The following is a 13,443-nucleotide window of genomic DNA, read 5'->3' as shown; positions in this document are numbered from 1 at the left end:
TTAAGCAGTAACTGTCACCATGGGCGGGTTCCTACCGGTGTGGTCCACTTTGTCATTCCAGGAATAGCCTGCCAATTGCATAATTTGCGTGCGACAGCTCCAGTACAATCTTTGCCGGGCCATCGTGTGCGCCATCTTTTTTTCTGAAGGCTTTGCCTTTTTTTTGCTTCCTGCACATGTGCAGAAGTAAAATCTCATGAGGAGACGGGCGTGTACATGAGATTTTGGAAATTATTTGCTTCCACACATGCGCGTAAGCAAAAAAAAATAACCAAACCTGCACACCAAGTGTCCCCTTGCGAGATTTTGCTTTCGTGCATGCACAGGGAGCAAAAACACACAAGAGGATGTGCATGCGTGCACAATGGAAGATTGTGCGTGCTGGGAAACATGGCAATGTGCGCACCGGTAGCAAGATAAGAGGAGCCCGCCCCTAAATGTCAGGTGCGCTTCTGTTCAAAACACAGGAAAGAAAACCCCCAACTCCATAATGATAGAGAAGAGTATTTTTATTGAATGAAAACTGTAAGCAACAAAATGACAGCAGGATCTGTCGCAAAAGGCACGTAAATTGTATATACAGAGTGCGTTCCAAAAGTAACCAGAATATCTTCGGGATCGTCTTCTGCCGCACGAATCCCAGCGGCCGATAAGGTCCCACAGTTGGCCTTCACCAGGTCCCGTCGACTAAACAATGTCGTCTGGCAAGCCCCAGGGAAAGAGCCTTCTCTGTGACGGCCCCGGCCCTCTGGAATCAACTCCCCCCAGAGATCAGAACTGCCCCCACCCTCCTTGTCTTTCGCAAATTACTTAATACCCACCTATATCGCCAGGCATGGGGGAATTGAGACATCTCCTCCAGGCTTTTATAGTTTTATGTATGGTATGCGTGTGTTGCATGGTTTTTAAATGATAGGGTTTTTAGATGCTTTTTAATATTAGATTTGTTTACATTGTCACACTGTTTTATTATTGTTGTGAGCCGCCCCAAGTCTTCGGAGAGGGGCTGCATACAAATCTAATAAATTATTATTATTATTAATGCAATTTTTTAAAAAAGTAATTTATTGAATAGATTTGCATAAACACTTAAAATTCTTCAAAGTACTGTCCCTCGGCCTCTACATATTTTTTCCAGCGACTCTGCCATGACCGGTACGTGCCCTGGAAGACATCTTCAAGTACCTCTCCCAAGGTCTTTGTCACGGCTGATTAGATCTCTTCTATGGACAAAAAACACGCCTTGCCACAACTATCTTGAAGATAGTTATGTGGAATAACGTTTTTTCTGCTTGATTTTACTAGTTCGATGATGACTATGACTGCCACGCTGAGTCTGTTGTTTTTAACCCTACGATGAATGACCATGTTGTACCTGTATCTTCGACTTCATTGTAACTGGGGTGCCAGTAGAAGGAACCCTAGAATTCAAATTAATAGACTCAGTCCTCAGGTGATTGGATGAGGTCAACCCATCCTGGATGATAACTCCGCGACGAGAAGAGGCATATTTGGTAAGTGTTGTGATTCAGTCTGAGGCTCCTCAGGGAACGGCTGGAACTCTGCCGGCTCCATGCTCAGAGGGGGAGGACGAGGAACAGGAGGAGGAGGAGGACCAGGCAGATGGGGAAGAGGAATGTCAGGACGAGGAGGAGGGAGAACAGCCTGAGACCCCCGGGGGGGGAGCTCTCCCCAGCGAGTAGCCTGGAGTCATTAGATGAGAATGCACAAGCCATCATAGATATGAGGCAGAGAAGGGCAGCACAAAGAAGGGGACAATTAGGCAGGTATTTCCATCCCTAATAGGCAACAGCTGGGTTTGGGTGTGGTTCTCCTCAGAAAGGTTGAAAAGGCAGGCCCGCCCTTCCTGTATTGTGGAGAGTTATCTTTTGGGAGTCCTGTGACCTTGCTTCGATCTTTGGCATCTCTGATTCTGGCTTGTGGCCTCGAAGGCTGAAAACTTGGGGGAGGCGTGGGTTTGATTATCTACAGTGGTGTGTGTGCCAGCAAGAAGCCTGTTGTATTGTCTGGCCGTCGTGACTCTTCTGTGAAGCTTCATAGCATTCCAGTTTGTAAGAACAGTTTTTGTTATCTGTGTTTGTTTTCAAAGATATAAAATGACTTTGCTTTTTACCAGCGTGTCTGGCTACTCTTTTTAGTTGGTGTTGACGTCTGGGGGAACCCAGACAGAACAGTAAGGAACCAATATCCCTTTTCATCAAGATGAACAACTGACTTTAACATCCTTCGCCCAAGCGGGGGGACGCTGTGCATAACCAGCTCTCTCAGCCAGGATCTGTACCAGAAACGGATGTTGCAAAACCTGTTGCAAGAAGCGGACCTGCAAAACAAAAGGGGAAAAAACAGGTGAAGGATGCTTGAAGATGCTTAAACCAGGGGTCCCCAAACTCGGCAACTTTAAGACTCATGGACTTCAATGGGGCTACCTTTGAAAAGTGTTCGGAAACTTCAGATCATGCAGAATGCGGCCGCGAGAGCCATCGTGGGGCTTCCTAGATTCGCCCACGTTTCTGCAGCACTCCGTCGCCTGCACTGGCTGCCGATTGGTTTCCGGTCACAATTCAAAGTGTTGGTAATGACCTTTAAAGCCCTACATGGCATTGGGCCAGAATACCTCCGGAACCGTCTTCTACCGCATGAATCCCAGTGGCCGATAAGGTCCCACAGTATTGGCCTTCTCCAGGTCCCGTCGACCAAACAATGTTGTTTATGTTGTTTATGTTTATTGGATTTATATGCCGCCCCTCTCCGAAAACTCGGGGCGGCTAACAACAATCATGAAAATATACAATAAAATCCAATACTAAAAGCAAATTAAAACCCCTTAATATATAAAAACCAAACATACATACAAACATACCATGTATACAGTTGTAACGGCCTAGGGGGAGAAAAAAGTCTTAATTCCCCCATGCCTGGCGGCAGAGGTCGGTTTTAAGTAGCCTTCTCTGTGGCGACCCCGGCCCTCTGGAATCAACTCCCCCCCAGAGATTAGAACGGCCCCCACCCTCCTTGTCTTTCACAAATTACTCAAGACCCACCTTTGTCGCCAGGCATGGGGGAGTTAGGATATTCCTTCCCCTAGGCCATTACAAGTTATGTATGGTATGTTTGTGTGTATGTTTGGTTTTTATAATAAGGGTTTTTAGTTGTTTTATTAAATTGGATTGTTACATGTTGTTTTTTATCATTGTTGTTAGCTGCCCCGAGTCTGCGGAGAGGGGCGGCATACAAATCCAATAAATAAATAAAATAAAATTCCCAGAATTCTCCAGCTATCTATTGGTGTGTTCAAAAGGGAAACAGCTTTGGTCTCTTGTGTATAAAGTCTATATCGAGGCAGCTTGGTAAACATGTACCAGAGTCTGGAAGGAGTTGGGCGGCTTATAAATGTGATTAATAAAATAAATAAATACCTCTGAAAAATCATTTATTTCCGCCTTCTGGACAGCTGATTCTGCCATCCAATTTCTAAGCACATATCTTGGGTTAACACCTGCAACCAAAAGGAAAATGAATTGCAGATACAAAACATAAATGTCAACGACAGATCTGCTCCACCAAAGTCTGCTTCCTTTGCACTGCTAGAATAAAAATATAGATTTCAAAGATCTGAAAGTGAGAAAAGAAAGATAAAACTGAGTAGCCATTGATCACCATAATATATTTTATGCTGAACCTTTACTAGAAGAATGCAAGATGTTGCCAAATATCCCATTTTTTTCTAAACTGGAAACTTTAATAAAGGTAGCATCCCATTGTTTCCTTTTCTCCAAATCTGTTAGAGCATATTATAATGGTAGAACATTTATATTAGACAACAACAGGAAAATAATAAATTGTGATTACTAAAATAATAACACTTTGTTTATTAAATTTATATCTCCACATTTTCACTGATAACATGAATTTATGAACCCCTTTACCTTAATGAATAAAATTGTTTTTTTAGCACTAGGCTCAACAATACTACTTCGTTTACACTTATTCATTGCCCGCAGAATGCAGCTGCGAGAGCAATCATGGGCTTTCCCAAAAATGCCCATGTAACACCAACACTCTGCAATCTGCATTGGTTGCCGATCAGTTTCCGGTCACAATTCAAAGTGTTGGTTATGACCTATAAAGCTCTTCATGGCACCGGACCAGGGTATCTACGAGACCGCCTTCTGTCGCACGAATCCCAGCGGCCGGTTAGGTCCCACAGAGTGGGCCTCCTCCGGGTCCCGTCAACAAAACAATGTCGTTTGGCGGGGCCCAGGGGAAAAGCCTTCTCTGTGGCGGCCCCGGCCCTCTGGAACCAACTCCCCCCGGAGATTAGAATTGCCCCCACCCTCCTTGCCTTTCGTAAGCTCCTTAAAACCCACCTCTGCCATCAGGCATGGGGGAACTGAGATATTCTTTCCCCCTAGGCCTTTACAATTCATGTATGGTATGTTTGTACGTATGGATGTTTGGTTTTACAATAAGGGTTTTTTAGTTGTTTTAGTATGGATTTACATGCTGTTCCGAGTCTATGGAGAGGGGCGACATACAAATCCAATAAATAAATAAATAAATAAATAAAATAAAATAAAAATAATAAATAAATAAATAAGTTTCTGCAACCATGCTTGCATATCATGCCCCTTTGGGCACAATCTCCTTGCCCTCTGCTTCTACACTGGAGAGACTGACCAAGTCACACATTGGAGATGAGACCAGTCACATCTTCTGCACCTGCAGTGTTGCTGAGCTGGGATAGCTGTGCCTCTGAAAATTCAATCAATTTATTTATTCATTCAATTTTTATGCCGCCCTTCACCTTAGACTCAGGGCGGCTTGCAACATGTTAACAATAGCACTTTTTAACAGAGCCAGCATGTTGCCCCCACAATCCGGGTCCTCATTTTACCCACCTCAGAAGGATGGAAGGCTGAGTCAACCTTGAGCCGATGATGAGATTTGAACCGCTGACCTACAGATCTACAGTCAGCTTCAGTGGCCTGCAGTACAGCACTCTACCTGCTGCGCCACTCTGGCTCTTTGGCTCCCAATGAACAAGAACAGGCAGGAAATTCAGATTGGCTGGCAAGTAAAAGGAGTTTGGTATGGCTAGTCCTGTAGTCTTTTCTCTGATAACATGAGGCTGAACATCTCACAACACAGAGGGGTAGCAAAAACAAAGTTCACCCCATAGCACCGAATTTGCACTGGAAGATGTTGAAAGACAATGCAGGGTGTCTTGCATAAGCCACATCCACAGTAAAAATTTTGGTAGCCCTTCACTGGCTGAGACTATGCTCTGCCGCTAACACAACTTCAGTATCAAGCACAAACCTGAGAAGATTACCATTTTGGGACAAGACACACATGTCATGTCTCGGTACAATTGCCCTTTTTCAGCGAAAGAAATGGAAAAACAATGGCCATCCAGACTGGGAATTTCTAGCATTTGTGTAAAGCAGGGGTCCCCAACCACCGGGCCGTGGACCAGTACCGGGCCGCGGGGCATGTTGCACCGGTCCGTGGAGTCAGCAGCTGCCAGTCCTCCTGCCGCCGCCCCCTCCCTCCAGTGCTTCATCTCCCGCTGGGAAAGAGGCCTCGGGAGGCAGGTTCTGCCAGCCACAGGGCGATGGACGGGACAGAGGGGCGGGAAGGACCGGGAGGCTCAAGCCTCTTTTGGCTTCTGCCGTGGCACGCCTTTGCGTTTTTGGCTGGGGGGGGAGGCAGGAGGGCCGGCCTGACCCCCTCCCTCCAGTGCTTCACCTGCCGCCGGGCAAGAGGGTTTGGGAGGCAGGTTCTGCCGGCCACAGGGCGATGGCGGGAAAGAGAGGCGGGAAGGACCAGCACCCCCATGCTTAATCCCGCCCCCAACCACACCCCTTTCCGCCCCCACCGGGCCATAGAAAAATTGCCTTGCTGAAACTGGTCCCTGGTGGAAAAAACGTTGGGGACTACTGGTGTAAAGGACAGGGGGCACTGTCTCTAATTTGTTTTTGAATTCTGAACCACAAAGTTCAGCATAGAAAACTGCAAATACAGGAAGATCGAAATTAATCTTTAAACAGTGAAACTGCATTGCTTTCCAACCTGGGTTTGTTCTAAATATAAATAATGAAAAATTCATTGCTTCTCAAGTGTTAACAAAATACATCTGTTTTATCGAACAAATAGGTATTTAGAAGCTGAATCTATAAGAAGAGAAATGAACTTTGATGCATATATTTTGGGTATGCCCGATAGTGCAGGAATTTTGGCAAAAAGTGAAAGAGGGCATTAATAGAATGCTAAATATACAAGGGACAATCACTAAGGAAATGGCAGTACTAGTTAAAAGCAATGCAATGGGAGAATTTAGAGAAATAAAACAAGCAGCAATAGAAAGGGCTCAGGCAGTAATAGTTTTGGGTTGGAAGGATGCAACAAAATGGACAATGCAAAATTGGTATAGGTACATGGTGGACCATATTCAATTTGAAATTATGAATAAAAGGATAAATTTGGATAATGAAACTGAATTGGGACAACTGATGGGACGGTGGGACAAGGTAAGACGATATGTGATGAGCAGAATCCGAGACCAAGCTACAAGAAATAAATTGGAATCACTGTATAATATGTAAATAGATATGCAATGATCCCTCGATTTTCGCGATCTCGTTCTTCGCGAAACGCTATATCGCGATTTTTCCCACCCGATGACGTCACTCTCTTCCTTTCTCATCTTTCTTTCTCTCTCTCTATCTTGCTTCTTCCTCTCTCACACTCTCTTCCTCCCTTTCTCATCTCTTTCTTCTCTCTTTCTCTCTATCTCTCCCCCTCTTGCTGGCGGGCGGGCGAGCGGGGGGCATCAGCGAGGAAGACCCAGGGAAAGTTCCTTCGGCCGCCCAGCTGCTGATCTGCTCGGCAGTGCAGCAGCAGCGAGGAGCCGAATCGGGGTTTCCCCTTTGCGTGGGCGGCGGGGAAACCCCGATCTTCGTCTGCTCGCTGCTGCTGCGCTGCCGAGCAGATCAGCTGCTGGGCGGCCGCAGCAGCAGCAAGCAGACGAAGATCGGGGTTTCCCCGCCGCCCACGCAAAGGGGAAACCCCGATTCGGCTCCTCGCTGCGCTGCCGAGCAGATTAGCTGCTGGGCGGCCGAAGGAACCTTCCCTGGGTCTTCCCCGCCGCCCACGCAAACTCCACCATCTGCGCATGCGCGGCCATGAAAAAAAGGGCGCGCATGCGCAGATGGTGTTTTTACTTCCGCAACCCTACATCGCGAAAAATCGATTATCGCGAGGGGTCTTGGAACGGAACCCTCGCGATAATCGAGGGATCACTGTATTGCTCTTGGGTCAAGTGGACTATATAAGAAACACCCCCGATTTGGTGGTGGGGTATGTGTGTGGGGGGGGGGCACATTTCACTGCACGATTTTATGTTGTGTGTATATTTAACTTGTTAAAAATTAATAAAAATAATTTTTTTGAAAAGAGAAATGAACTTTGAATAACTGAACAAATTATTACTATACTCACTGCTCATTCTTCTCCTTCTTTCGAAGTCTGAATCACCTCTGTTCCTATACAGATATAAACACAGATGCAAGACATTGAGTTTGAAACAATTGTTTTATATACATTACCTAGACTGATTTCGAGGCAATGATTCCTAAAAACAGACACCACCTTCAACCATGCATTTTGCAACATGCTATTTGGAGATGTGCAAAATGAAAAATGTGATTTTGTTCCACGCATGGAATGAAGATTTGTTTGAACAGACCATTCTAACTCAGTGATAACACGGCTATATTGAACCCCAGATCATTAGGTTAATATAGATTTTCAATAAGGCAAAGAGGAGCCTAAGGGAGTAGGTGGAGCTAGCTTGTTGCATGTTGTTCTTTTCTCATCTCCTCCAACTTCTTTAGACATAATCAACACACCCAGTCTACTTACCACTAATCCCACTCTTCCTTTTTCTATCTCCATTCTTGGAATTCTTGTTAAAACATTAGTATAGCCTGAAGATCTGTTGACTTCCATTCCTAAAGTTGCCCAGCCATATATCTTATAATTGCTAGGGTTCCTAGGATTGCTGCTCTTGGGCTACGTATAGATTAAACACATAAGATCAAGATCTGTGTTTTAATCCATAGACAGATGGCTCAATATTGACTAATCTGGCTATGGAATGCTCTGTGCATAGAACAAATAGCACATCTCTCATTAATCCTGTTCTACTTATTTAAAATTAATATAAATGTTGCTATCTAAGCACTGAGTAATTGAACTCGTAAATAACTGACCCTCATAAATAATTGAAGGAGTTGTATGGAAAACCTCTACCGTGTTTCCCTGAAAATAAGACAGTCTTTTTTATTTAAAAAACCCCCCTGAAATAAGCGCTTAGCCTTATTGCCATGCACTCAAAAACCCAATTGAGCTTATTATCAGGGATGTCTTATTTGGGGGGAAACACGGTAGTGAAATTAATATTCTTCTTTAATGTGCAATCATAATTATAGTAAATTGATTCATTATTTTTACCTTTTTAATCTCTTGAGGTACATAGCAATCCAGGTTGAAAAGTTGTTGTGTTTAGCTACATCTTGCAAAGCCCAGAATTCCTGTATGAAAATAATTGAACATTTACTGTACAATAAAAAACACAGGAATTCTTGCACTTGCCAATGAAGTTTAATATTCTAGGATAGACTTTTATAGGACTGCAGTAACAAATATTCACTTCCAGCAATGGTTGTTAAATCGGTATTTAAAAAGAAAAAAAATAGTAGAATTCCTTGCTAGAATCCTCAATCTGAGTATTGTATTGGCAGTTCTGTGTTAGCAAAAACTTCAGAAGAGAAGGATTTAGGGGTAGTGATTTCTGACAGTCTCAAAATGGGTGAGCAGTGTGTTCGGGCAGTAGGAAAAGTAAGTAGGATGCTTGACTGCATAGCTAGAGGTATAACAAGCAGGAAGAGGGAGATTGTGATCCCGCTATATAGAGCACTGGTGAGACCACATTTGGAATACAGTGGAACCCCGACTTACGAGTTTAATTGGTTCCGGAAGGAGGCTCGCACGTCGAACAGCTCGTATGTCGAAACATTGTTTCCCATAGGAAACAATGTAAAAGCGATTAATGCGTGCAAGCCCGAGGGCTGAGGGGAAAAGACGTCGGCTGAAGCGGGGAAGTTCGCCAGGAGGCAGCAGAAAAGCCACGCGTGTGTTTTAAAACATCGGAGCCGGCATGGGGAGGCTTTTAATCAGCCTCCGAGCCCCGAACCCGGACTCGGGGGTTGATTGAGAGCCTCCCCATGCCGGCTCCGATGTTTTAAAAGACACGCGCGGCTTTTCTGCTGCCTCCTGGCGAACTTCCCTGCTTTAGGAGGCAGCGGAAAAGCCGCGCGTGTGTTTTAAAACATCGGAGCCGGCATGGGGAGGCTTTTAATCAGCCTCCGAGCCCCGAACCCGGACTCGGGGGTTGATTGAGAGCCTCCCCATGCCGGCTCCGATGTTTTAAAACACACGCGCGGCTTTTCTGCTGCCTCCTGGCGAACTTCCCTGCTTTAGGAGGCAGCGGAAAAGCCGTGCGTGTGTTTTAAAACATCGGAGCCGGCATGGGGAGGCTTTTAATCAGCCTCCGAGCCCCGAACCCGGACTCGGGGGTTGATTGAGAGCCTCCCCATGCCGGCTCCGATGTTTTAAAAGACACGCGCGGCTTTTCTGCTGCCTCCTGGCGAACTTCCCTGCTTTAGGAGGCAGCGGAAAAGCCGCGCGTGTGTTTTAAAACATCGGAGCCGGCATGGGGAGGCTTTTAATCAGCCCCCGAGCCCCGAACCCGGACTCAGGGGTTGATTGAGAGCCTCCCCATGCCGGCTCCGATGTTTTAAAAGACACGCGCGGCTTTTCTGCTGCCTCCTGGCGAACTTCCCCGCTTTAGGAGGCAGCAGAAAAGCCGCTTATTTTTTCTTGCTTATTTTTTCCCGCCACTCGCAGCGAAAGTGCCCCGGTTTTTTTGCCGCCCCCCCCCCCCGCCCGCCTCGCAGCAAGTGCTTGTCCAGGCGTTTTTTTTTGCCCCCTCCCCCCCGCCCGCCTCGCAGCAAGTGCTTGTCCGGGCGTTTTTTTTTGCCACCCCCCCCCCGCCCGCCTCTCGCAGCAAGTGCTTGTCCGGGCGTTTTTTTTTGCCCCCCCCCCCCGCCCGCCTCGCAGCAAGTGCTTGTCCGGGTGTTTTTTTTGCCGCCCCCCCCCCCCCCCCGCCCGCTTCTGCACCCCCAGCAGAAGCCAAGGACTCACCAAGAGCTGGATACTGAGAAGAGCCGGCCTGGCTTGCTTTGCTTCCGAGAAATAAAGCGTCACGCCCCCCTGACGCTTTTGGCGGCAAAAGAGCCCAGCATCGCTTCGGAAGCCGCCGAAAGCGTCAGAGGGGCGTGACGCTTTATTCGGCTCTGCATCAGCTCGGAAGCAAAGCAAGCCAGGCCGGCTCTTCTCGGCTCGTATCCCGAATGGAAGCTCGTGAGTCGAACAAAAATTTCTCTACTCTCCCAGCTCGTATCTCGAGTAGCTCGTAAGTAGAGCTGCTCGTATGTCGGGGTTTCACTGTAATGTGTTCAGTTCTGGAGACCTCACCTACAAAAAGATATTGACAAAATTGACCCGGGCTACAAGAATGGTGGAAGGTCTTAAGCATAAAACTTATCAGGAACTCAATCTGTATAGTCTGGAGGACAGAAGGAAAAGGGGGGACATGATCAAAACATTTAAATATGTTAAAAGGTTAAATAAGGTTCAGGAGGGAAGTGTTTTTAATAGGAAAGTGAACACAAGAACAAGGGGACACAATCTGAAGTCAGTTGGAGGAAAGATGAAAAGCAACATGAGAAAATATTATTTTACTGAAAGAGTAGTAGATCTTTGGAACAAACTTCCAGCAGACGTGGTTGGTAAATCCACAGTAACTGAATTTAAACATGCTGGGATAAACATAGATCCAGATAAAATACAGGAAATTGTATAAGGTCAGACTAGATGGACCATGATGTCTTTTTCTGCCATCAGTCTTCTGTGTTTCTATGTTTCTATTTGGGATTAAAATAACCAATGTCTTTGAAAAGATCTATGTCCTAAGCATACACCACTGGCCAAATATCTCTCTGCACACAAAAGAAAGCAACATTTAAACAGCCTGGATCAGAGTTAGGATTTTTCTTGAAATTAAAACCCACTTTCCTTAGTTGGTATGGAGGACAGTTTGTTCCACTACTGAAACAGAATATATAAAATAATACCAACAATGCCAGGCTGCATCCCGGTTGTGATGAGCTGGTAGAGAAAACAATCTTTGTGGGGAAATCATTGCAAGAATTTGGCTTCTCAGTTAACAAGTGGATGCCAAGTTGCTCTTAATAGTAGGACTATATGACGTAGACTCTATTTTGGAATCAGGCAGATCAATTGACAATCTTAGGCATTTGGAATAAGAACAGAAAAGAGATCAGTATATGCTGGAATATTCTATGCTGATTTAAGGAAACTTAGGATTTTTGCACTATTGGGAAACATTGCCTTCCTCTCATTGTTTTACATTTGGAAAGGAAACCTATCAGAGTCATATATATTCTGTTACCATGGAAACCTAGAAAGGTAGATATTGGAAGAGGCAGCTGTGCAAATTCTGCTCTTCTTTCTTCTGAAAACTAAACATTGGATACATTATTTTTTTTTAAATACCCTTTGGATCTAGCCAGATTGTGACATAAGTTCTGCAATCTTATCAGAAAGCCAATTTAACCTAGTGGTTACGTATTTGGCCTAGATCTCAGGAGAGAGTCCAACTCACCTCACAAGACTGCTGTTGTTGAAAAAATAGAAAGAGAACTTAGTACTAAGGACCTTCACCCACTGTGTGTCTCCCACCTTAATTATTTCTATATATGACTCAAGGAAGTGAAAGTGCTTAACACGTCTTTCCTATTTTCTCCACAACAGCAGCCCTGTGAAGAAAGATACGTACTCGGCATTACAAGACAAGATGGACTTGCAAATGGATTAGAGAACAAACAAGAGTGTTTGTTTGTTTGTCCGTCCGTCCGTCCGTCCGTCCGTCCATCCATCCATCCATCCATCCATCCATCCATCCATCCATCCATCCATCCATCCATCCATCCATCCATCCATCCATCTATCTATCTATCTATCTATCTATCTATCTATCTATCTATCTATTATATTTGTATGCTGCCCCTCTCCGTAGACTTGGGGCGGCTCACAGCAATAATGAAACAATATACAACAAATCTAATATTTAAAGGTTACTAAAAATTTATTTAAAAATCAAGACATACACACAAACATACCATGCATAAACTACATAGGGCTGAGGGAGATGTTTCAATTCCCCCATGCCTGACGGCAGAGTTGGGTTTTAAGGAGTTTACGAAAGGTAGGTGGGGGCAATCCTAATCTCTGGGGGGAGCTGGTTCCAGAGGGTCGTGGTCACCACAGAGAAGGCCCTTCCCCTGGGTCCCGCCAGACAACATTGTTTAGTCGACGGAACCCGGAGAAGGCCACCTCTGTGGGACCTAACCAGTCGCTGGGATTCGTGCGGCAGAAGGCGGTCCTGGAGATATTCTGGTCCGAAGCCATGAAGGGCTTTATAGGTCATAACCAACACTTTGAACTGTGACCGCAAACTGATCGGCAACCAATGCAGACTGCGGAGTTTTGGTGTAACATGGGCATATCTAGGGAAGCCCATGATTGCTCTCGCAGCTGCATTCTGCACAATCTGAAGTTTCCAAACACTTTTCAAAGGTAGCCCCATGTAGAGAGCGTTACAGTAGTCGAACCTCGAGGTGATGAGGGCATGAGTGACTGTGAGCAGTGATTCCCGGTCCAGGTAGGGGCGCAACTGGTGCACCAGGCGAACCTGGACATATACAATAACTTCAAGAGAGTAAAAGAACTGAAATGGAAATGGGCCGATCATAATAGCAAGAAGAACTGATGGCAAGTGGACCAAGGCAGCCACAGAATGGATCCCATCCTAAAAAAAAGTGCCCATGGAAGAGATCTAAAACCAGATGGATTGACAAAATCAGTAAGTATTGTTTGTGTACATGTATGTGTTTCTGTGTGTATACAACATTATCATCATCTTCATCATTTTAGCCATTGTCTTTATACCGTAGGATGAAGGCCTCTTCCGCGTGTTTCCAACCAACAGTCCTGAACTCTCTTTTGCCAAACGGGAGCACAATAGTTGCCAATGTCGTTGTTCCATCTTGTTTAACGTCTCTTTCATGGGCACTTTTTTTCAAGTGGTGTGAGAAGTAGGAAAAATTATTCTTGTAAGGAATAAGAATGAATGCATTACACAACTATTATATGACCATATAGTCAGGAATGCACTTTTGGATGGTACCGTGTTTCCCCGAAAATAAGACACTGTCT

General features: G+C 45.3%; 1 protein-coding gene across 2 annotated transcripts in view; it reads right to left on the bottom strand.

The window, feature by feature from the left end:
• Window positions 1–491: 491 nt before the first annotated feature.
• LOC139153810 (protein adenylyltransferase SelO-like) overlaps window positions 492–13,443 on the bottom strand; it is a 64,559-nt gene continuing 51,607 nt past the window's right edge. For both annotated transcript variants that reach the window (XM_070728225.1, XM_070728224.1), the window contains 4 exons: window positions 8,536–8,615; window positions 7,522–7,565; window positions 3,438–3,517; window positions 492–2,341 (listed from right to left, as the gene is read on the bottom strand). In XM_070728225.1, coding sequence (XP_070584326.1) covers window positions 2,219–2,341; window positions 3,438–3,517; window positions 7,522–7,565; window positions 8,536–8,615 — 327 coding nt within the window. In that variant the 3' untranslated portion in view covers window positions 492–2,218. The remainder of the gene's footprint in view (window positions 2,342–3,437; window positions 3,518–7,521; window positions 7,566–8,535; window positions 8,616–13,443) is intronic.

This window comes from Erythrolamprus reginae, chromosome Z (genome assembly GCF_031021105.1).
Source record: "Erythrolamprus reginae isolate rEryReg1 chromosome Z, rEryReg1.hap1, whole genome shotgun sequence".
NCBI classification, from domain to species: domain Eukaryota; kingdom Metazoa; phylum Chordata; class Lepidosauria; order Squamata; family Dipsadidae; genus Erythrolamprus; species Erythrolamprus reginae.
This window is presented reverse-complemented; position numbering and strand designations above follow the sequence as displayed.